The 22,246-nt window shown below is 41.5% G+C and overlaps 1 protein-coding gene across 3 annotated transcripts in view; it reads right to left on the bottom strand.

The window, feature by feature from the left end:
* Positions 1–19,321, bottom strand: part of LOC125906299 (BTB/POZ domain-containing protein kctd15) — a 31,662-nt gene extending 12,341 nt beyond the window's left edge. Inside the window, exons 1-5 of one of the 3 annotated variants that reach the window (XM_049604839.1) lie at positions 18,427–19,321; positions 18,079–18,229; positions 15,582–15,757; positions 8,397–8,541; positions 2,622–2,927 (exon numbers count right to left, since the gene is read on the bottom strand). In XM_049604839.1, coding sequence (XP_049460796.1) covers positions 2,622–2,927; positions 8,397–8,541; positions 15,582–15,757; positions 18,079–18,090 — 639 coding nt within the window. In that variant the 5' untranslated portion in view covers positions 18,091–18,229; positions 18,427–19,321. The other 2 variants (XM_049604849.1, XM_049604829.1) reach the window with 2 other exon arrangements.
* Positions 19,322–22,246: the final 2,925 nt, after the last annotated feature.

The following is a 22,246-nucleotide window of genomic DNA, read 5'->3' as shown; positions in this document are numbered from 1 at the left end:
CTGCTGTTGAGTTTTTTAATTTTTTTTTTTTTTTTTGATGCTTTCAGCACCACAAGCTGAGTGTCATCTAGTTCCATTATATTCAAGAGACGCAGATGTCTGTCAGTTGATATTGATATATACACTCTGGAACTCATGCCAAAACAGTCTAGGTTGATTAACAGCACTACAGGTGAGAGGAAAAATATGTATGTTTGATTTTTGGCTGAACTATCCCTTTAAACAAGGAGGTCTCAGTCAGACTACCTGTTTGAAAATGGTATAACATACTGTAAAGCAATGAGCACTCACATCGTGCCATAAAAGACATGCCTGGCTCAGATTTCACATCATGCTACAACCACAAGAGCCACTTGGATGCTGTGTAAGTCCATCTTTAGACAGAATGTAAAAACTACACACACACACTCTGCACACCTGCCATTACCTCTGGTAATCTTTTCACAAACTGACTGTAGCTCCATCTGAGCAGCTATTATCTCAGTTAGTGACAATGGCTGTGGCAAAATGCAGCACAGAGGACCACAAATCATGCCAACTGCCTTAAAGCAAACTGTTGAGGTGGAATCCTAGCTTATGGGCAATGAAGGAAAAAATACAAGCCTTTATATTGGCTCGTGACATGAAAATAAAATCTGCAAACTGACACAGAATATCTGGACTGACAGAGTGAACAAGTGACAGTCCCTTAGCAGACGCTATGCTAGGCCTACGCTATACAGTGCCTAAAGCTCAGTAACACCAGTGGAGCTGTACAGTGGCCATCAATGCTCTGGTTGTACAGTACAAATTCCAGCCAGGTGTTTAAGTGTGTATGAAAGTGTTGAAGGGTGGTGGTGAAAAATGGTTTGCTTGCTCAGCAAAATCCTTTGCTGGATAAATAAAGGTAAAAAAAAGAAGAAGTCTCCACTGTGGCAACATGCAAAGTATACACAAGGCCACTTATCATGTTGACTGACTCATAGAAATGTTTCTCTGTGGAATCTGTGTCCTATGGCTAACCTCAAAGATGGGACCCAAGCCATAAAACACCTGCAGTGTCAAATCAAACTTAAACTGATGCAGAGCTACAATGTCTAGACAAAGAGCACAGAAGGGTTTCATTGCAAAATCATAATAAAACCTGTGTTTTAAATAATTATCTGCACTTCCTGATGCAGAAAAGATGTTATGCTAAAATATAAGAATCTCAAGGTAAAAATATTGCATTACATTAGGAAACCTATCACTGTTCCTCACACTGACTGTTAGAGTGAACCTGCCTTGTTTTCAGTTTAATATCAACCCAACAATCCCAAAACACAGTATAGCTCCTTTCTACCTCCAAACTACAGAGAGAACACATACATGAATACATATACTCTGAAATGGTAACATTGCATGAACTTAAGTTGTTAGTTAAGTTTGAATCTGATATCATGAGGTTTAATCTAAGCTGAATTTAACAATTTAAAGGAATACTTCACCTGCCAAATGATCATTTGTGTATCAATTACTCATCCCATGTTATATTTAATTAATAAAGGAAACATTTTCTGGCATGCTTCCTGTGAACAAATAATCCAAAAATGGAGAAAATTCATTATAATCAAAATCTCATTTATCCATAAATATTGTCAGTACTCCCCTGACACATGCATTTTTACTATAAATTGAAAACTTATAAATGCTCTCTTCAAAGCCAGACTCCATTGAAAAAATCAGTAATTTTATCTCTCTGAACATGGGAGCTCATCCACTGTTGCCTCAAACAGTGGTTTGTTTGTGTTCATGTGTGACTCTGTTTCATCTGAACTAAGCTCTTAAAACACCCAAATTACACAATAACACAAAGAAAATAACTGATCTAGGCAGCAGCTCCTGTTTTCAGTGAGAAAAAAATATTGTTTTTGCCAATGGAGTCTGGCTCTAAGGAAAGCAATAAGTTTCATTGTTGCTTCAGTTTTAAATAGTAAGGTTTTCATGAAAATGTGTGTGTTTAGGAAGTATTGAGCAAACAACTGCATAAATGAGACTTGGATTGTATTGCATGAGTTGTGATGTTTTGATATAGTTTTGCTGTTGCTACATGTGGACCCCTATTACATCAGTTCATCAAGAATATTCTCAGTTTTTTGGATGCTTTGTTCACAACGTTTTCATCATAAATTCAACATTACATGGGGTGAGTAATCCATATATAAATGGTCATTTGGTTGGTGAAGTATTCCTTTAATAGCTGTCTCTCTAGTGTTTGGGTTGCATTATACTCTCAGGACTCTCAGAAATTTTACAAATAAACACAAAAAAAGCTACATTATGAATAATTTTTTATGCTTTCTATTTGGTTTGCACATTTTTTTTTATTTCAGACCACTACTTTGATTTATTGTATGGCTATTTCAATCACAGTATAGCATTCTTGTAATATTTCTAAAATGAATGTAGTATCTGGTAGTGGATATCAGGAACACCACACCAACCCAGATTAATGGTATATGGTACTTGCATATCCAACAGGACAACAAAACATTACAATATCCTGTAAAGCACTGTGAAAACACTGTGCTGGGTTGCTGTTATCACTAATAGGACAAAAATATGTGTATTGTTGCCAAAAGAGGTGTCCAGTGTTGTGTTACCTGGACGGAGTTGAGCCTGCAGTAGCCATTGAGGGGAAAGCGGATGACGTGTGTTGGGTCCTGGTTCCAGCCGGCATTGACTGAGTTACACATAACGTCTCCGGTCTCTGGGAAGATCTCCTCGATGAGGACCTTTTCACCGCTCAAGGCGATCCTCTCTCCCAGGTCGGGTGTGACGCGAACCACCAGGCAGTCACAGGGTTGTGCCATCCGTCGTTGCTCCCGCTCCTGCTTCCAACGCTCCAGCTCCTTGATCATAGGCGTCAGCTGGTAATAGCGCGCCTCCTCATACAGCAGGTGGAAGTCCTGTACAGGCAGATGAGCATGGAGATGAGTTCAGTGAGTTTGCATGTGTGTACGGCCCTCTTGGCTATATGTGTGACTAACACGCTGAGAGTTTTACTGCATTACAGTTCATCGCCAAGGTCATCAGGAAAAAAACCTACACATATACAGCATTGTGCAACATTAAGATGGCAGTAGAAGGTATTTACAGGGTATCCTGATACCTTCTCCCCTGCAGCAACTAATGACAAAGTGTCCTTGAGCAAGACACTTAACCACTAATTACTCCAGGAGTGTTGTTCTGGCTGCATCTGCACTTTGACCCTTCTACCTTAGTGAAACACTAACTGTGCAGTACAGGCATGCACGGAGGAACAAATAAATAACTGCACCGTGATAAATATGCTCAAAATGTCCTGAAAATATCTCTGAATATTTTTAGGAAAAGTGTGCATGTCAGACACCATACCACACCAGTGTCCTTTGCACTCACTTTTTGTTAGAAGAAACCGTTACTGAGGAGTGCAAAGGGTCATGTCTTTGACCCTTAAACTTGTTACCAAGGCTTCTTGTGGTGCCAACAGTGTAAAAGTTTAAAATTATACTGCTGCTGTCATGGTGAGTTAAACTGGTGAAAAATCGCACAAATACGTGGCACTCAAATGTAAAAATGTGACTTCTGTCGTTATGAAATAAAGGACATCTAAATGTGTCGGCAATATAAAAACAGAGCAGTGTTTTAATGTCACACTTTTTCGATGCAATACATCTCCTGGAAAGAAGAACAATAAACTAAGATTGGGGGATGGCCTCCGACCAGCAGGACAACACTCTCAATAAACAAAGCATAGCCATGCTGCAGCTCTCCTCCACAGTAGCTCTTGGCAGAGCTCTGCTAGCCTTTAGCATGTTTTAGTGAGCCGACTCCAGAAAGGCCGTCAGTAGGGCTCCAGTGAAGTGGGATGGTGCATTCCTGTGTGCAGACAGTCTGCAGCAGATTGCCTGCCTCTCCCTCCTGGGCAGGGCTTGCTGGGGGCCATTTGCCCCTGCGCTCTTGCCTCTAATTTCCCACAAGACCAGATGGCACTATCATTCACCGCTACCATAGAAAATACAGGGAGGCGGAGGTTCGCTATTGGAAGCAGACGGGAGGTGAGGAAAAAGATATGTGCAAGTGAACATGAGGACAATCATCAGCCAAGGAGCATTTTAATGTATTCCTCACATGGAGGGAGTTTTATGTTAATGAGGCTTGTGGCCCGATGTTAAGCTCCTATTAGAACAAGATTTAATTAGGTTACACCTAAATGCTGCAAATCTCTCTGCTAAACAATTAGTAATTAATAAATCTGTGTTCTGATTAGTGTTTCGCAGTGACAAAGAATGACAGCTTAATTCATTCTTAGTTTATGAACTTCCATCAGTGCCATTCAGAATTTATTCTTACATAATATTCATGTTCCTCAGCTCCTGGCTATAGTTTGTTTTAGTGCGTGGACACTGTAAAACCACAGCAAACAACCCATTTTGCATTTGGTTACATGTTTCATAGATACACATAGGTTGTTCATGTTGGTGCAAAGCTTAAACACCATTAAAAGTGAGACACTGTATGTTAGTATTGCAGAAACAACTATATTTCATTTAGTCTGCATCATTGGTGGCTATGGGTGTTGGGTATTAGGGCTGCCAGGGAGCCCCTGATCTAAAAAGAGTTTTTCCCCTTCCCTTCTCAACACTGCTGGGTATAGAAACAGAGCGTGGCAGCAAACAGCATATTCATTAACCCTGCTGCTTCTGTCAGATTCTTTAGCCTTGAAAATTCTCCCTCGCTGGTTCACCCCATCATCTAAATGGTGCCTTCATCTGAGGCGTGTGAACGACACCCATATACAACTCCATCTGGACGAGCGTTGACGCAACACATCTTAAGCTGACGGTCTAATATTTAAGATTTCAGAATGCGAAAGAGGGGAGGAGGGGGTCCTTTTTTCCCTTTCTCTCTCCCTTTTCTCCCTGTCTTTTTCTCTCCTGGCCTTCTTGCTGCAGCTGACAAAACTCATACTGAGACGCTCCCCTTCAGGCAGCTCTCTGTATCAAAGTGTAGCTCCTCATCCTTCACAGGTCTGAAGCCATGGATGGATATGTTTTTAACAGGGGTCTGTCTGCGAGGCACTTTAGTCATCCTGAGCAGCGCAGAAAACAACAGAGTAATCCTAAGCGCTGAGGTGAGGATGAGAGGGAGACAGGGCCAACAGCTCCGTCCTGGCTGCTGGAGCTGCTGCTACTGCTGCCAGCTCTACGAGACAATTCATCCCCCAATCCTGTGTCCAGACAGCCCGTTTGAGCTTCAAAATAATGATCCGACCTGATCGCCCACCGGCAAGGCAACATCTCGGGGAAGGACAGAGGGAGGGAGAGACAGGGAGGGAGGCAGAGAAAGAGAAGAAGAAGAAGAAGAAAAAAATGATGGAAAGTGTCACTATGAGGGAGTCGGAGGACTGATAAAGACCTACAGTAAGTTTTGGACAAAAAATGACTTGAGCCACACAAGTAGAGGTTCACAGGAATAATCTATCTGATTCTTTCTCATCTAATATACAGCACCCACAAAAAATACATACATATGCTCTTTCCTATTATTTCTTAGCATTTGAAACTGAAAGAAACAAAGCATTATTGATTTAAAGTGCAATACAAAAGAGGAAAAACCACTAACCCTTAACGGTTTATAACCATGCCCTCAATATGACTGAGCATTGCTTACACACTTGTGATTAATTGTAGTTTGAATAATGAGATGAGGGAGGATATTAATAGTGAATATTTTGTTCCACTGATGTAGGCTGAAAAATTTCTTTTCCTATTCTGCTCAGACTTTCACATTGATTTAGCAAAACACACAGCGCCGTGGCTGCCAGCAGCAGAACAGACCCAGCCCTCGGGCGACGGCAAGCCTGATTGTGTTCAGATAAGGACATGCTCAATTCCGCCTCGCACTATTTGCATTTTTTTTTTCCCGGCTTCACGCAAATTGAAAGGTATGCAGATCAACACAGGCTTATGCGAGGGGATCATAATGAGTTGAAACAATGAAGTCCAATGCATTCTCCTCAACCGTGGCGCCTGATTGGACTGTCAAGACTTCACAGGAAGGGAGGGAAGAAGCATGAATAAGAAGGGAAAAACTAATCGGTACTGAGTCAGGCCATCATTTGCTGAAAATATGCAGGGCTTTCATGTCATGTTCTGTTGTCTGAGGTTTGGCTCTCGTTCAGACTATCCATGAGGCCTGGAGAGTTTGCCCCTGGCTCTGAATGGCTTGGCCTCGCCTTGTTCCCTTCTAGAGAATGATGAACAAGCGCCAGCCCGGTGGAAAGGTCACGCAAGTTAAGGTGGAGTAGAAGTGAAGAGTAGAATGCACCTAGGAAACAGTATCACTGTATAAAAACCTTGAACAGGAAGGAGCTGCAGGCAGAATATATAATACTTCTGACAAAGCCACATGTGGTTGTGTGGATACTTGTGGGGTGAGACTAACTTGCCAGTAATGCAACCAGTTGGGTTTAAAGCTGCATTATTTCATATTTTTTTTATATCAACAACATGTTAAGGGGGTTGCTCATCGGGAAGAACATCCACGGATCATCATTTTGCATCTTTGAGCTCATTGTTTCTCATTTACAGCCCTCGACTTTACTGTTTTGCTTCGCCGCACTCATCAACCTGATTTTCAGCAGCAGAGGCAGCAGAATAAAAGCACTGATATACAAAATAAACACTAACAAAATGGCAGACTGACTTAAATGACTAGCTGGTGATCATTATGGAGCAGTTAGCAGCTAAAGAGCCAGAAAGTTTTCCCATAAAGTGGTGGAGACCAAGCCAGAGATAGATGGAGAGTAAATAATAGACTTACATTTGTCAGACTTCAATTAAATACAGCTGCTAGCAATACTAATATTACAATTTTAATCAATTATGTTGAAACAAAGAAAAATACTTTATGATCAACTTGCATAGCTCACATCAAAAATACAATATATGTTTATATTTGTCTCACCAATGAGCTTAAAATACCTTGTATGGATGGACAGTCGACATGTATGTTCACCAGAGCGTGTGAAGTATTATTTGATAGCAAGACTGGAAGCACTTTTTTGTTGCCATGAAAATCCAATCCAACCGCCAGGATTAATATTAGCACTGTACGTTTCTGCTATGTTTCACATGTTAAATTTGTACGTTTTGTGTGCTGTGGATGTGTTGCAACTTCACGTTTCTTTATGTTTCAATTTTCTGTTTCATGTTGGGATAATGCTGTGGTTCATGTGTGGCTAGGTTGAGGCAACTCAGCCACTTGGGTTGGGAAATCATTATGTTTTTGCTTAAAATGCCAAGTTTTGTGGCCACAAATGTGACTAGAAATGTCCTGACGCGCTATTGAAAATACCCAATTTTGTTGTTTGTTGGTCTTGAACAGTGGTGTGCTGGCAGCCGTCACCGCGGTGTCACCATCAACCATCTCCTCCTCCTACCCATGCTTAGAAACTCAGCTCATATACATGTAATCTGAACTACATCTCTTTAGAAATGTTGATATGATACAAATGAAATATACAAGTAACACATCCATGGTTTGCAGAAACATACAATGCTGACATTTTATTCTGCCGGCAGGGCTGAAAATGTGCTTTGTATCACTAAACATTGCACAACAACAGACATAATGTAGTGTACATGCATTCACTTACAACAGAGTTATTTCATGCGAACTCTAAATTTGGAGCCAGGTGTGCAGCCTCAGTAGTCTAACACAGGCCAAAGCACATTCAGTCAAACAGTCACGTGTGTGCACAGATGCATGTATAGATGGTATTAAACTACATCAGCATGCCATAGCTCTCAGCCAGGCCTTGTCTGTCAGTGAAACAGGGAGTTGGTCATCAGAGCGATGGGGAACAGAGGGGCGTACAGGCTATTTCACCTGGGCTCACCTCTATAGAAACCACTCTGAGTGAAAAACAACAGCTCAGGGCTTTGGCACACACATCACCGGGCCATGCTCCAGTTAGCCAGTTAGCATTTTTACCTCTCCACCACTATAAACTCCAACTGAGTGTGTTCCACGTCTCTTTTTTTCCACCCTCAAAAGTTTCCTAATTACTGCTTATGCTTAGACTACAGGTAATTAATGTGTTGAATGGGAGGAAGGTGAGACTCGCTTTGTGAAAACAGAAATGTCGGCTCTGTTGTGGTATCAAGTCTATTTTGAAAACATGCACCCCGTGAGAGGGCAGGTAAACATTATATGTATATATTTTAACATATTCACATTTATCTTGAGAAAAATCTGGAATTTCGCACCATACTGCTGCATGTCTGGACAGGTGGCTTTACGTACTCAAGCTTTTCATGTTGTTATGTTGTTTCAAACTGATGGTGCAGACAAGTACACACAATACAGTATGTTGTGGTGCGGATATGTACCTTGAAGTCATCTGGAAGGAGCAATTTGCTGGTCCTGAGGAAACTGAGAATGTAGCGGAATATCTCGCCGTCCCGATCTATGAAGTAGTGCTGCTTCAAGCTGTCCAACACGATGGGCTCGGTGCCATTGAACAGACGACTGATTCTGAAAATTGAAATACACACACACAAACACGCACGCATGCAGGCAGCCGCACACACAAACACACACACACACACATAATGGAATGAGCCAGCTCCCTTCAAATGCATGAAACAATTACCCTCCATTTATTTTTCAATTTTATTAGCACTAAGCTTGAAATGCATTAGCATCCCAGGTTGAAACAAGGGGCTTAAGGCACAGTTCCTCCATTCCAGACTTGTTTGAAGTGTCCCTTCTGCGGAGAGATTACAACAACACACACGCTTGCTGCTTGTACTTACAGAAATTAATAGCATGAATGTAGCATTACAGCTCTATTATTCCATCTGTCAGAGGGCTGGAAATGAAACAGGGGTAAGAAATGGTGGAGGTTCACATACTAATGTGGAGAGGACAGCTGGAAAAAAGATATTTTACTTTAAACAGTTTGACTTTGTTATGAATGTAAGACAAATTTTGCCCCCCTACTGTACGTCAATCTGTCTGTACTTAATATAGAATTAAAATCTGTGATGATATCTATCACATGCTCAGTATTTTGTTTGTATGAGTCACAATCTCACTCCATAGTCCTGTTGATTTGCTGATATAAATGCTTGAGGATAAATTAACAACTCTTTTATTGCCCATTTAAAACTATATGTAGTCTCCTATGTAATCTGCAGCACAGCTGTAGCCATGGACATTAAATCTGCCGGGGGGTGAGGGGCACCTGAAAATCTCAACAAAATCATTTCCTACCATTTTACATGCAACACAACATAAATGACTGACACTTTACTCAGAGTTCATGTGGGCTATCTGACAAATATAATGTAACAAAGGCATTAATGTTAGTGGAGTACCCCTGTGAGTCATGTTCTGCTGGGGTTACGGCAACACCGCCTGGACAAAACACATAGAACTGCAGTCCACCACAAAACTAGAACCAGTAATAAATAACAGGCAGTTTGTTAAGTTTATTTATGATTTTGATTACATTAGATAATGATTATTTCGACAGTTGTGCATGGTTGCTTGCTGAAGAATAGCGTTTTAAAATATTATTTCTTATTTTATTTTTTATCAATATATTATTTAGTGGCATTGTACCACCTTACTGACAATAAAATCAACAAAAATGTTGCATTTTCTCTTTGGTTCTTCTATTATCTGTACAGGTTAGGCTGAATTAGATGGGTTAATATTTAAAGACAAAGAAAGGATTAAAAAACATCTAAAAAGAGAAAGTAAAAGCTGAAATAATTAAACTATCATTACCCAGAATTACATCAATAATGTTTTCCTCTTAAGAAACACAATAGTTAATTAAAAACAGTAATTATACGTATGCGTTTAAGCTTTCACCAAATATTGTCAAGACTGTGGTGTAATAATAAGACACTTGTTGCTGCCTATTAGCGTCCCACTGTTAACCCCTTCCTACTAGTGTACTGCAAGATTAAGGGCTTAGTTGAAGTTGGCTACAGGGGCTCATCAAGGCAAAGAGTGGAAATTGCTGTTATCTTTAAACTTTCATCACACCACGTTGGCGCTGTGCCTCGAGATACCCTTGGACAGATATTCATTTCCCCTTGTCTTTGTGTGGTTTTCCTGCCTCTTACCTGCAGGTCCCTCTCTCGCTGGTCTCATAATCTCATCTAGGCAGATCTACTCTGTCTATTTGTTCATTTCCATATGCTAAATATCCCTATTTAATAATTAAAAATAGTTTTTTAGCGTCTCTAAAATATTGAGGAGACAGTTTGCACAAGTGCTTTAAAGTGTTTGTAAAACTTTTGTACTCCAAAGCTTAAATTTATGCACCTCTGAAGTGCAAAAAAATGTGCTTTAATTTTTTGAGTCATTCTGAAACAAAATTTGCATCTCCCCCAGCAGAGAAACCTGGAATGCCTGTGCTGTGTAAATAAGTCGTACTACTGATTTACACAAGAAATCTGTTGCACGTAACCTCCTTAACGGTTTCACTGCACATTTCCATCGTCTGTGTGAGAAACAGCTCTTGGCAGGGCGCTGTGTTGCTGTTATTATCATCATTTTGATGTAATCAGCTCTTTAATCACAGTAACGGCTTCTAGGTCGGCTGACAAAGTTGTGTGATGAGGAAAATCGTAAAAACCTATTTGCAAACCGACCCGTGCATGCATACACCCGGCACTGCTTGAGCACTGGCATTGTCAAACTCTATTACAAGACACTGGAAGAGAGCCGCAGTGGGAATGTCAATGAACAAACAGCAGGGCTGGCTTCTCTCACACTTTCACTGAATTTACAATTACAAGCCTCGACTTTGTAAAAGTGTATGAGCTTGTATTTAATGGTTGTATCAGGTATCTCCTGACCCCGATGTGTCGGCTCAACACACTGAAGCTATCATGTCAAATTCACCCTGTTTCTTTTTCTTTGACTTGACTGTGTGAAGAAGCAGAGCAAAGATGGTTCTCCCTCCCTCTCTCCCCTCCTGCCATCCTTTCTCTCTTTCACTCTCTTTCTTTCCTTCTTTCTTTCTTTCTTTCTCTCTCTCCGTCTCCATCCTTCTCCCTTACTCGCTTTCTCTCTGGAAATCGATGCAAAATGCTTTATAAAAAACCAATACTCATCTCCCTGTTTTGCCCGAGGTGTTCCTTTCTCATATGGTCTTGCAATTCTTCCAGCTAGAATTTCACCATACCCCTCCAGGCTAACTCTGTTTTTCATCTCCACTTTTTTAAAAAGCAATTAAAATGCTGCCTGTTTTTCTTTTTCTTTCCCTCTCTTCCACTCCCTTCACTCTCTCTCTCTCTTTCTCTGTTGGTCTCCTCATTTTTTCCCTTTCAGTTAAATCCCTGAATTGGAGGGGGGGTGTTTTTAACAGGTAGGGAAGGAGAAAGGGTGTGTGTGTGTGTGTGTGTGTGTGTGTATGCGTGTGTAGGGGGTGATACAAAGAGAAATTAAGAGGAAAGACACACAAACAGACAGGCCAAAAGAGAAGCAGACTGACGGGGAGAGAGAAGAGAGGGAAAGATAGGGAGAACTAGACAAAGAAATCAGATGAGGGAAAACACAGCGAACAGAAGGAAAGAGGGAGAGAAGGAAAAGAGGCAGAGAAACAAACAATACCAGAGGAAGACACAGAGAGATGGAGAGAGTGGGAGAAGAAAAAAAAAAGCTATGACAGAACTCCATAGAAATACAGAGAGAAAAAGTCAGAGAGAGGGAGGGAGGTGGTGGGTGTGGGAGGTTATCAAGGACAGGAACAGCTCAGATCTCCCACCCCAGCGGTGCCAAGTGAGGGCAGGCAGCGGGGCAGTAGGTGGGCAATATCTGGCAGGATCCTCGCTGCAGCAGCTACAGCCGCCCGGCGGCTCAGAGCTGCCAGAGACGTGTCTGCAGGAGGTGGGAGGGGGCGATGCAGTGCAGGTACCACTGATTCTACAAGAACTGATGCTTATCTGGGAACTCTAACACTAATGGACGTCTAATAAACACAAGACACCCAGCAGCTTCCTGCAAAGTGAACCAAACAGGTATGAGTGTGTCCAGTCTGACATCAAGGGCTGCCCACAATAGCTTTTGAGTAGGGGGAGTCTGAAGTTAGAAACCAGATCGCTGCTGCGCCTGGCTCTGATTCACTCAGTCCTGCCTAAAGACTCTGTTTAAACCAGTGATTCTCAAAAAACTCTCAAACAGTGTTTGACAAAAGTTTCAAAACAAGGAATGCATTTATAATTTTGCTGAATATTATGACTTAAAGAGAATATATGGCAATGACTGTTCAAATCAGATGCCAAAATAACTCTCAATACCTTTACTGAGCACATTTCTATATTAAATCAGCAACCAGAAATCCTCTAACATGTTTCTCTTGGAATTAAAGTCATCATGAAGGGCTCTGTTGCCTCATAAAGTGACTACATGAGTGCTTTAACAGTACATCCTCACTCATAGTCACAATATGTGTTGCTAATAATCACAATGTTTATCTGCAGTTCGTGAAAACTTTTTATCTGTTATTTTGGAGCTACATAACTTGACTGTTCCCTCGCAAGAGCGACAATTAACTCTCATTATTATTTCATGTAAAGTGATTAAAACTTAAAGTCTTATCAAACAGCTAATTTTACTTTAGATCATGGCGATGTGTTGGTGCCATGAATCCTCTTTAAAACAGCACAAAACACTTGAGGCCTAACAATGAAATGGAATAAAAATGAAGGGAAGTACAGCAAATGCTAACTGTAAATGATGAGATATTGTTTGCTGTGTTAATTACGGAGATTTCAGCTTCGAGAAAAAAGTTAGACACAGAGGAGCACTGAAAAAGAGCGCGGGGGGCCAGCACAGATCTATCGTCTCTTGACCCAGAAGACTCGTCTTCAAAGAGAAAAATGTCCAGTGGTCCTTTCAAAATAGTTTCCTTGTCTCTGGAACATTTCCCCTAATTTCCTCAGCTTCTGTTCAAGTGACTGCTGAGACTGTCCTCTCTGAGAGCTACACAGAGTGTGCATCAATGTTTCATGACCCCTGTCCCTTAATATGGCCCACACAGAAGAAGATGAATAACCACACATTAGTTACTAGACTAACTTTCTCTTGGCATGCTACATTATTTAGAGGCCAATCTATTAAAAGTAATCATCAACTTTAAACTCTTTAACCCGGCCCTGTTAGTCGTCACGTTTTTTTCAGTTTTGCCGGCGTGCCCTACTCGACCGGACACGGCCGAACGCAGCATATGCGGCTATGCCAGTGTAATTGTTTTGCTTTCTGCTGTCAGCCATTATCCTAATTCACACAAAAGGGCCCCTCCTTCCACTGGCTCCAGTGGAAAGTGGAGCCCTGAGGCCAACTGTACACTGAGGAGGCTGGGAGAGAGAAAGAGAGACACACAGTGAGTGTATGCATGTGTGCGTGTGATTCAGAGTGAGAAAGACACAGAAAGAGACACAGAGAGAGAGAAAGAGAGGGAGAGTGAGCAAAGGAGCATGTGTGAAAAAGAAAGAGAGAGAGGAAAGAGCACTCCAACCAACACTCACGCTGGTATCCGGTCTTTACTCTCACTGTAAAAACACTGTTTGGGTGCTCTGACATGACTCTGTGCTACAATTGCACGGTGCCCCGTGTGTCTCCCCCTATGAATAACTTCTTTGTAACGTGTCTGCACCAGATTGTAAAAAAAATTAAAGAAACACAAATACCAAATGAAAATTAAAAAGAAAAAACAGTGCTGTGACTATCTACAACTAGCTGCAATGTCTTTAAAGCAAATAAAAATCTCAGTTCACAGTCCAACAGCTTCAAATTTGTCAAGATCAGAATAACATCAGCACATTTGATTTAAAAAAAACCCAAAATACTCTTGTCTTGTGGCCTTTGGATAAACCCAATATAAATAACACCAAAGCAGTGGGCCAAAAAAAGCATCTTAACAAAAACAATCATAAACTCTTGTCTGGGATGAGCTTTATTTTTTATGTTACACGTCAGGGATAAAGGGAGAGTTGTCAGGGATTTCCTGTCAGCGGCCTCTATGAATATCAAGACTTTATTACCAAGGGATTATGTGGATTGTTTCCTGTAGCCAATTTGGCAGATTTTCTAACAACCTGGTGAATGTTTACCTTGGCCCACATGGGACTCTGTCAGCTGACGCAGAGCTGTATAATGTAATGAATGACACAGTGCATTAGAGGAAGAAGCAAGGGGGCCTAAAACATGCCATAGTTTTAAAGGGCATGAATTCATGGAGTAAGAACAGCAATATTTTAATCATTTGTTTTTCCTTTCAGAGCTAACTTGGGTTGGTAGTGTCACCTTGCTTGTGGATGGAGCTAAAAACGTGAATAAAGTGGGAGGGTGGATTACCAGCAGCTCTACCACAATCTGAATCATCATGACTAAATCTTACAATGGAAATGCTTAAAAAAATAAAAAAATGTTTGCTTTATGAGAGAATCAGATGCCAGAAGAACAGGAGTTCCTTTCTTTTTCCTGTCCACGCAAATATTCAGTAAGACGTACGACTTGACATTTTAAAGTTTGACTGCAGTGCAAGCTAGGTTGTTTGAAAATTATAAGAATGATTATCTCACAAAATAACCCCTGTTCCTGAACATGAATAATAACTATCGATAAGATCTAAGGGTGGTAAATCCTGGTTGTAAAAAAGCCAAGAAAATCAACATGTAACACCAATGAGCCAGACCCACATCAGCTGTGATGACAGGAATCCGAACATTTACGTCATTGTTTTTTTTTTTTTTCCTGCAAGGATTCCTGTCAGCACCCTGATCTAGTGACCACAAAAAAATAAGGAGGTGAAAGGAGGTGTAGTGCACACGGATATGTTTGTGTGCTGTGTTAATTCACACTACACACCCCGAGTCAAATCAGAATTGAAACATGTGAAAGCAACTGCACTTGCCAGCTTGACAGCAGCTGAATTTTCAAACCCAACTACAGTGTGAAAGGAGATGAAAATAAAAGCCTTGCAGGTGTTTAATAAACAATTAAAATAATCACGACTAAAAACAAACAAAAGCAATCAAATTCATCGTTTTAAAGCCACGAGAGTTAAGAAATAATGAAGGGGAGAGAAATGCCCCCACTTGGTTTGAAAAGATATTAAACTGGTAGCCTCTGAGGGCAATTGTATGGTATGGAAGTTGCAGTGCAGTTGTCCTAATGCCAGGCAGCTAAATGACTTGTTAACACCATAAATCCAATTAGACTTAATTAAGACAAACACCAGTCAAATAATTTAATATTTGATTTAATGACCAAAATGCAAAATTAAGCTGTTAAATAGAGATATAAGCTGATTGAAATCTACTTGAAGATTTAATTAGGAAAAGATCCCCATTGTAAGGTAGAATGAGAGACTTCAAATTCATAATGTTGTCACATTAAAAACAAAAGCAGCGAGATGCAAATCAGCTCACTCTTCAACATGCCAGTAATGCCTTAATATTGATTTTCTATAAATGAGAAAAATAGTTAATAAACTAACTCCAGCAATGAGGCAAACGCATGTGAGGGAAAAAGCCAGCTTGGTGTCTTACCTTGAGTCTGGGTATTTGGTGAGGGTCGCCAGGCTGCTGGTGTACATGTGTCCCCCGACATCGATGTGCACCGGGGCGTTCGCCTTGGTCAGCTGAGCCGGCAGAGGGATCCCCTGAGCGGCCAGAGGAGAGACCGGGGACCGGGTCAGAGACAGCCGTGACATGCTTCTTCCCTCCTGAAAGCAAGTGTACAGAAAAGCCATGGGAGCAGAGGTAAAGCTAAAAAAACAAAACACCACAGTGATCCTACACCGGGAAGCAGATAGTATCCTCTCTGAATGGTATCAGATCACTTCCATGTCTGTCTGGTCGCATATTTAGCCTGGAAATTATTGCCACCGCTCTAATTAAGTATGTTTGCATCTTTTCATGCAGCACCGGAGGCGAGGATAGGAGGATGCTTATTAGAGAACCGGGGTGAGAGAGACAGAGGAAGAGAGAGAGAGAGAGATGGACAGATAGAAAGACAGAGAGAGGGAGGGAGGAATGCTAGGTGTCAGCCTCCAGGGGAATAAAACAAACTGCTGCTGCAATATTCTAATTAAAGGTCGCCTTATGTGTTAGACGTGATGCGCCCAGACACACCAACCACCAATCTGAGAGCAAGGAAAACACGGAGGGGAGGGAGGGGGGCAACTTTTTTTTTCTCGTCGCACACATACATTCAAAACAAAAGATTAATGTGATGGCTTGTCATGTAACTACAGATACGCGTGACTTGTGTTGTTTAAGCTGTATGGCACCGAACATGCGTAAAAGCGCAACGAAAGCATCTCCCCTGCTGTCCACAGTAACAGGCCAAACCACGAAGTACCCCACTTCATATGTGCGATGACTCAAGGTCAGAATAATGTTTTTAAAAATGTACAAAAGAATAAAAAGCTCACTATCTACGGGCCACTTTATTCAGATGCGGGAGTGCGGAGGCGCAGATTTAGGAGAGCTGACTCCAGAGCAGGCTGGTGCACTCCGGGGTCAGCAGCTGAGTTTGATTGGCTGTTAAAATGTTTGAGGAAAATATTTTTAATTCACTTCGATACGCCGCCGTTTGATTCTCTCCTGCTTCTGGAGGAGCGGATCTCCAATTTACTGGTGCGTAATTTGTTTGCCAACAGCTGCAGGTAACCCACCTAATCTCAGATTGGCCACACTGTAATGTGACTCTTGTGTGTTAGAAAGTCATAGCACAAATCAAAGATAAATGTAATGACATTTTTTATGTTGTCCATAACGATCACTGACTAAAGGTCACAGTTTGCCCGCTTTATCATTACTCATCTGTTCCCCTGGAGGCTCCGGTTGAAATAAAGACCTCTCCTGACGCAATTTAGAACAAAACTTTACTTGGAGCTCCACAGCACAACTACATTGCTGGGTTTAAACAGATCGAGATAATACCATTTCACCCTCCAGTAGATCAGCACAGTTTATCAGTTGTAGTTGTTGCACATATGGGCTGTTTTACTGTCATGGCTGGTAAACTGGAGGCCGTTGTGAAAGGCCAGATCAGGCCCCTCGGCTCTGAAAGAAGCGCCTTTGGGCACAAAACGAGACTGGAGCTTTTTATTTTTTTTCTCAGGGTGTTGCCCGGCTCACAGCAGTATCATGTTCGTTTAATACGATTACATGAGGACGGGATTACATTTCAAATCCCAGGAAAAAGACGAAAAAAAACTTGGAAAGACTTGAGAAGTTTGAGGTACATCCATACCGGCCTGTCCCACCGCCGGTTACACACACACACACACACACTCTCTCTCTCTCTCTCTCTCTCTCTCTCTCTCTCTCTCTCTACCAATCAATTAACCAATTAAATTACGATATACGTGAACAAGGAGCAAATGGAAAGAAACAGACCCATGAATCTCACAATCAATCACAATTTCAGTCATTTCATCATTCTGACTCTCTTGATTACTCACTCTCTCTATCTCCCCACACACACTCACACACACACACATAGACCACATATGATAAATTCCTCCACAAAATCACAGCAGCTGTAAAGGCATCAACTTTCCCCTCAGAGCTGCTGTGCTTCAGCCTCCCTCCGCCGACACTGCTCAAGCGTCGTGGCCAAATTCGCACTTATGACATCCACATGAACATAATCCTGATAGCCCCCGATTAAAATAACCATAATACAGACACTGAACCGTTGGTAGCGATCCGATACAACATCCCACTCCACACGAACACTACAAGCCTGTGCCCTCTGCCTTTAATTCTACCAAATGCTCAACATGGCGTCTTATTCCTGCTGTACAATTAAAACCATAATCCCGACACGTGTAATTCATCAGCCGCTTGATAAAACCCACACGTGTAAACTATCCAGTGTGTGAGAAAAGAAGGGGAAAACCTCTGTAGGTCAAGCGGTATCCACGTTACTCTTAAGCAAACAGCTCGACTACTATACTGTTCGAAAACTGTACAGACTGAGGCTGCACTGTGCGTAAAAACATTGGATTCTGTAATATTAAATTTTTCACCCTACCGTTTCAAACATTGTAGGGCATCCAGAGGAAATCCGTGCCGGAGGTCAGTCCCAGCTGCTGTCCGCGTAACCCCCAAAATTTTCAAATAATTTCTCCAAATGCCCCCGAGTTTGTGGTACAACTACACCGCCATCCAGCTCCAGCACGAACCTACGGTGCCGCACGGAAAAGCCAAGTGTTTGCTCCGTATCCCACACAAAACTGCTTTTTAAAAGATAGTACTAGGCTGTGGTCGGGATGGACTGCTTGCAAAGAGTCTCTGTGGCTTTAAAGGCTCTATTGCAAGGCTGGCTCGACCTGTCCTCACCAAGCTTCTTTGTACCAAAGCGCACAGGAAGCGTCCTTACCTTGAACATAGATGAGATGATCTCCTTCCCCTTCTCTGCTCTTATTTGGATACGCGTAAAAAATGTGCGCTCTTGTTGGAATCCTGCTTCGTATTTCGGCTTCTTGTCTGCTTTTTTGTGCCTAAATGAAACTGCCCCTGTGGTTTGTTATGAGAAGAAGAAAGCCAATAATCCGTCTCTAAATAACAGAGCAGAGCTAAAAAAGAAAATTCTTGCTCCGGGCAGCCCAAGCGCCTCTGGGCCAGGGATTAGGCTACAATTAGCTCAACTCCACTCTCTCGCCCAGGCAATTTTCTCAAGGAAGAAAACGTGATACCCCCCTATTCGCGAAATTATGACTGCACAGATATAATAACTTATCTATTTTTTTCCCGGCTAAAGTAGACCGTTCCCCTTAACGGTGTGAAGTTGTGATTTAGAGGGGGTAGGAAACCTAACAGGCAACTGCCGCTCAATAGATTTAGAGCAGCAAAAAGCAGATTTTAATCATTGTCATTTCGTCTGATGTAATAGTTCCCCAGGCAGTTCCAGCTAGTAGGCATTCATTTCCATCTCCATCTCTAGCCTGAATCTAAAGTTTAAAGCCAGGCGAGCTGCCATAGTCCTTCACTCAGGCAACATGCAATAAAGGCGCAGTAACTTGTTGATAAAGTCCCAGTAGAAAAATATGTTGAAAATGAAGAGATATCCTTGAACCAATATCTTTCATGCGGCGATTTTTCCCCGTGTCCCCGCTCTCTGTTTCACTCCCTCTCTCTCTCTCTCCCTTGCCTTAATGTCTGGAGTTGTAACGCCAAATTTCCTGCAGGCCATTAAAATCAAATGACGTCTATGGACATGCATGCATGCTGCTGCAGAAAGCGCCCTCACAACCTGCCTGCAGCCAAATGCGCCATTTCAATTATAGCGCAGGGCTTAGATGGAGATATCTGCCCAGAACACCCCCCTCTCTTCACTCTCCAATGAAAGCAGGAAGCCTGCAGACTTTTTTGGGGGGGTAAAATAAGATTCTGGATGATTGTTGGTATTATTACAACATATATAAAGACAATGCAGGTGATGAGGCGCTAAATTGGTGCGCCAATTTTGCACCGATTGAACGGGAAGGAGAGAGTCAAGCAGGTGCTCACACCAAGGAGACGATTATTTATTTATTTGCATGTTTGTTTATTTGCGGGTAAATAACTGTGAATAATTGATGCAACATTGAGCCCAGTAATTACTCTGTACCAGCATCCTGACAGCGGTGTGATGTTAGTTTCTTGATATTTGGCGCCAACCAGTGTAGGAACTTATTATTGGTCCACAGAAAATATAGTCTCACTTTTTGGGAACATTTTCTATTGTGTGTCACCCTGACGACAAAACATAATTTCTTATTGATCATATGGAACTTTAAATTGTACTTTTTAAAAAATCTGGCATCTGGTATGCTCCCATAAGATCTCATTTGACTTGCAGTGTCTTCCCACAGCTCATCTTTGCATAAAGTAAGTATAAAGTGACAAGTATTTAAAAAAGAAATAAAATAGTTATGCTGGTGATTTGACAGCAGGACTGCTGGGAGAATGCGTCTCCCCTCGAAGCGGGCCAAGTCTTCATAATTAGACAGACCTCAGCGCGCCTCAGAGCGATCCCATCTCCCCCTCTGGCACAGATTTGTTGTTTCCAGAGGTACAAACTGGAGGGGAAACTGGATTTTTTTTCTCATTAAAGGAAACAAGCCCGGAGTTAGTTCAATTACATGAAGTATGCAGGGATGTTGTAAATTTAAAGATTTAAATAGCTTACAAAGTGGCCCCGGGCCCCATCAGTTAATTTCCTTAATTTATGGATTTTAGCGGAGTGTCTATGTCGAAGGGAAGAAGTAGGTCATCTTGAGGATTTGCATGCTGCTTGGAGATTTCACAACAGATCCAAACATTTGCCCTCCTGACCAGCATCAGCAGGTGAAAGGACACTCCGAGCTTTTTATCTCTATTAGTGACACAAACACGTCGCCATGAATCCAAAACACATTACCTTTTTTCTTATTATGAAAAAAAATGCAGATCTGATTATTATATTTGACCCAAGTAATGAGATTATTGATGTTTGGTGTCCCTGGTGCACCCAGAAACAGAGATAACAGCTCTGTTCTAGTTTTCATTAAAGGATTGCTCCACTATTTTTCCCCCCACAATTTCCAAATGTTTGCCTTTCTTATACTGAAGTCAAATATATAGAGATTTTTAATTTCTGACTTTGGATGTTTAAGGTAGAGTAAGAAAGATTAAACAGCATACATGAAAGGAACAACTGAAAATCAGTCAAAGTCTCCTTCAGACATCATATGTTAATGAAGTGTATGAATTAATGCATGACCCTATACGAATAATAACTTTGCCTGTAGGTTCAAAAGCAGGTGCTATTAGTGGTGTTGCCTACAGTGTCACAGAGGAGGACAATATTGTGCCTTTCCCTCCGAGTTAAGCTTTGTCCTTTAACCAGAGGATATAGCTTTTTAACATATACTGTATGAGTTACTCTTTAGTAACAGCATATAGCAGCATTTAGGATAACTGGTGCTATGTTCTACAAGGAAATCCTCAAAAATATTCCTTCACCATGTTTACTGTGACAGATTATGGAGTGATCTTTTGATAAAACACACATTCACAATATTAATTTGCCATATTCATTTATTTTAAACACATTTTAAACCCTTAATGAGGCTTAAAAGCAGTGGTTTGTTGAGCTTAATGTGTTCTTCTGTGTCTGTGTCTTTTGGGAAATACAGATTGCACAATCAGGTCAGGGCCCCACACTGAGGGATCAATACATTCTGCTTTCTCTATGTGAATATATAATAATGCTGGATCACACCAAGTTGGAACATAGTACCATCTGCTGGTTAGCAACAACACTGTGCATAAACGGTCATACTGGGAGACCACTGTGCTATATATGGATGCACGCATATAATTCATAGGTCAAGGTTGGTAAAAGATTGTTAAGTCTGGGGTTAAAGGGTTGGCTGGATTACTGTGCAGGCATACCAGGCAAAGGCCCAGGGGCCCAACTCAAATGAACACATACTGACCATGAAAATGAAATGACCACAAGAAGATGCACAGGAACCGCAAAGAGACAAAATAACTACAAAAGAGGCAAAACAACCACAAAGAGACACAAAACTACCAAAAAGACACACAGTTACCCCAACACTACAAAAAGATGCATAAAGACTACAAAGAGACCAGGGTTAGAAACCCAAATGAGACACAAAACAACAATGAAAATGAGGCAAAATCACCAAATAGTCTGTGTTTCTTGTTCCTATATAGGAGAGGTAGTGGGGGCTCTTGCATATCTATGCCCAGGGGCCCACTGTCTGGTAATCCGCCCATGGTTAAAGGTTAAGTTCCCACCTGGGGCCGAATGTTCTTAAAAACATCTCTTTGCCGGTGCTTGTGAGGCCTTGTAGTGGCCCAGAATGACATCTGTCACCATTTCTGTGCTTTCACTAAATTTATATAACATACTGCTTTATTGTAATCTTTCTGTGATCATCCTTTGCATAATCATCTTCATGTTTTTTTTTAAACTCTAAAATTCAGGTGATTTCCATTAAAGCCTTGAGGTCATCTAGATGTGAGCCACATAACCCAGGTCACCTGCACACTGTACTTACGCACTGAGGTGAAACAGTAGACACAATACAGTCACATCCACCCTTCTAAATGCGGGCATTTGCAAAAATCTCTTTCAAGCATTTCACATCAGATCAACACTCCTGCTTTCCCCACTGGCATGTGGAGAAAGTTTGAAAAGAACATTC

This window comes from Epinephelus fuscoguttatus, linkage group LG2, assembly GCF_011397635.1.
Source record: "Epinephelus fuscoguttatus linkage group LG2, E.fuscoguttatus.final_Chr_v1".
Taxonomy (NCBI): domain Eukaryota; kingdom Metazoa; phylum Chordata; class Actinopteri; order Perciformes; family Serranidae; genus Epinephelus; species Epinephelus fuscoguttatus.
Note: the sequence above shows the minus strand (reverse complement) of the source record. Positions and strands in the feature narration are given on the sequence as shown.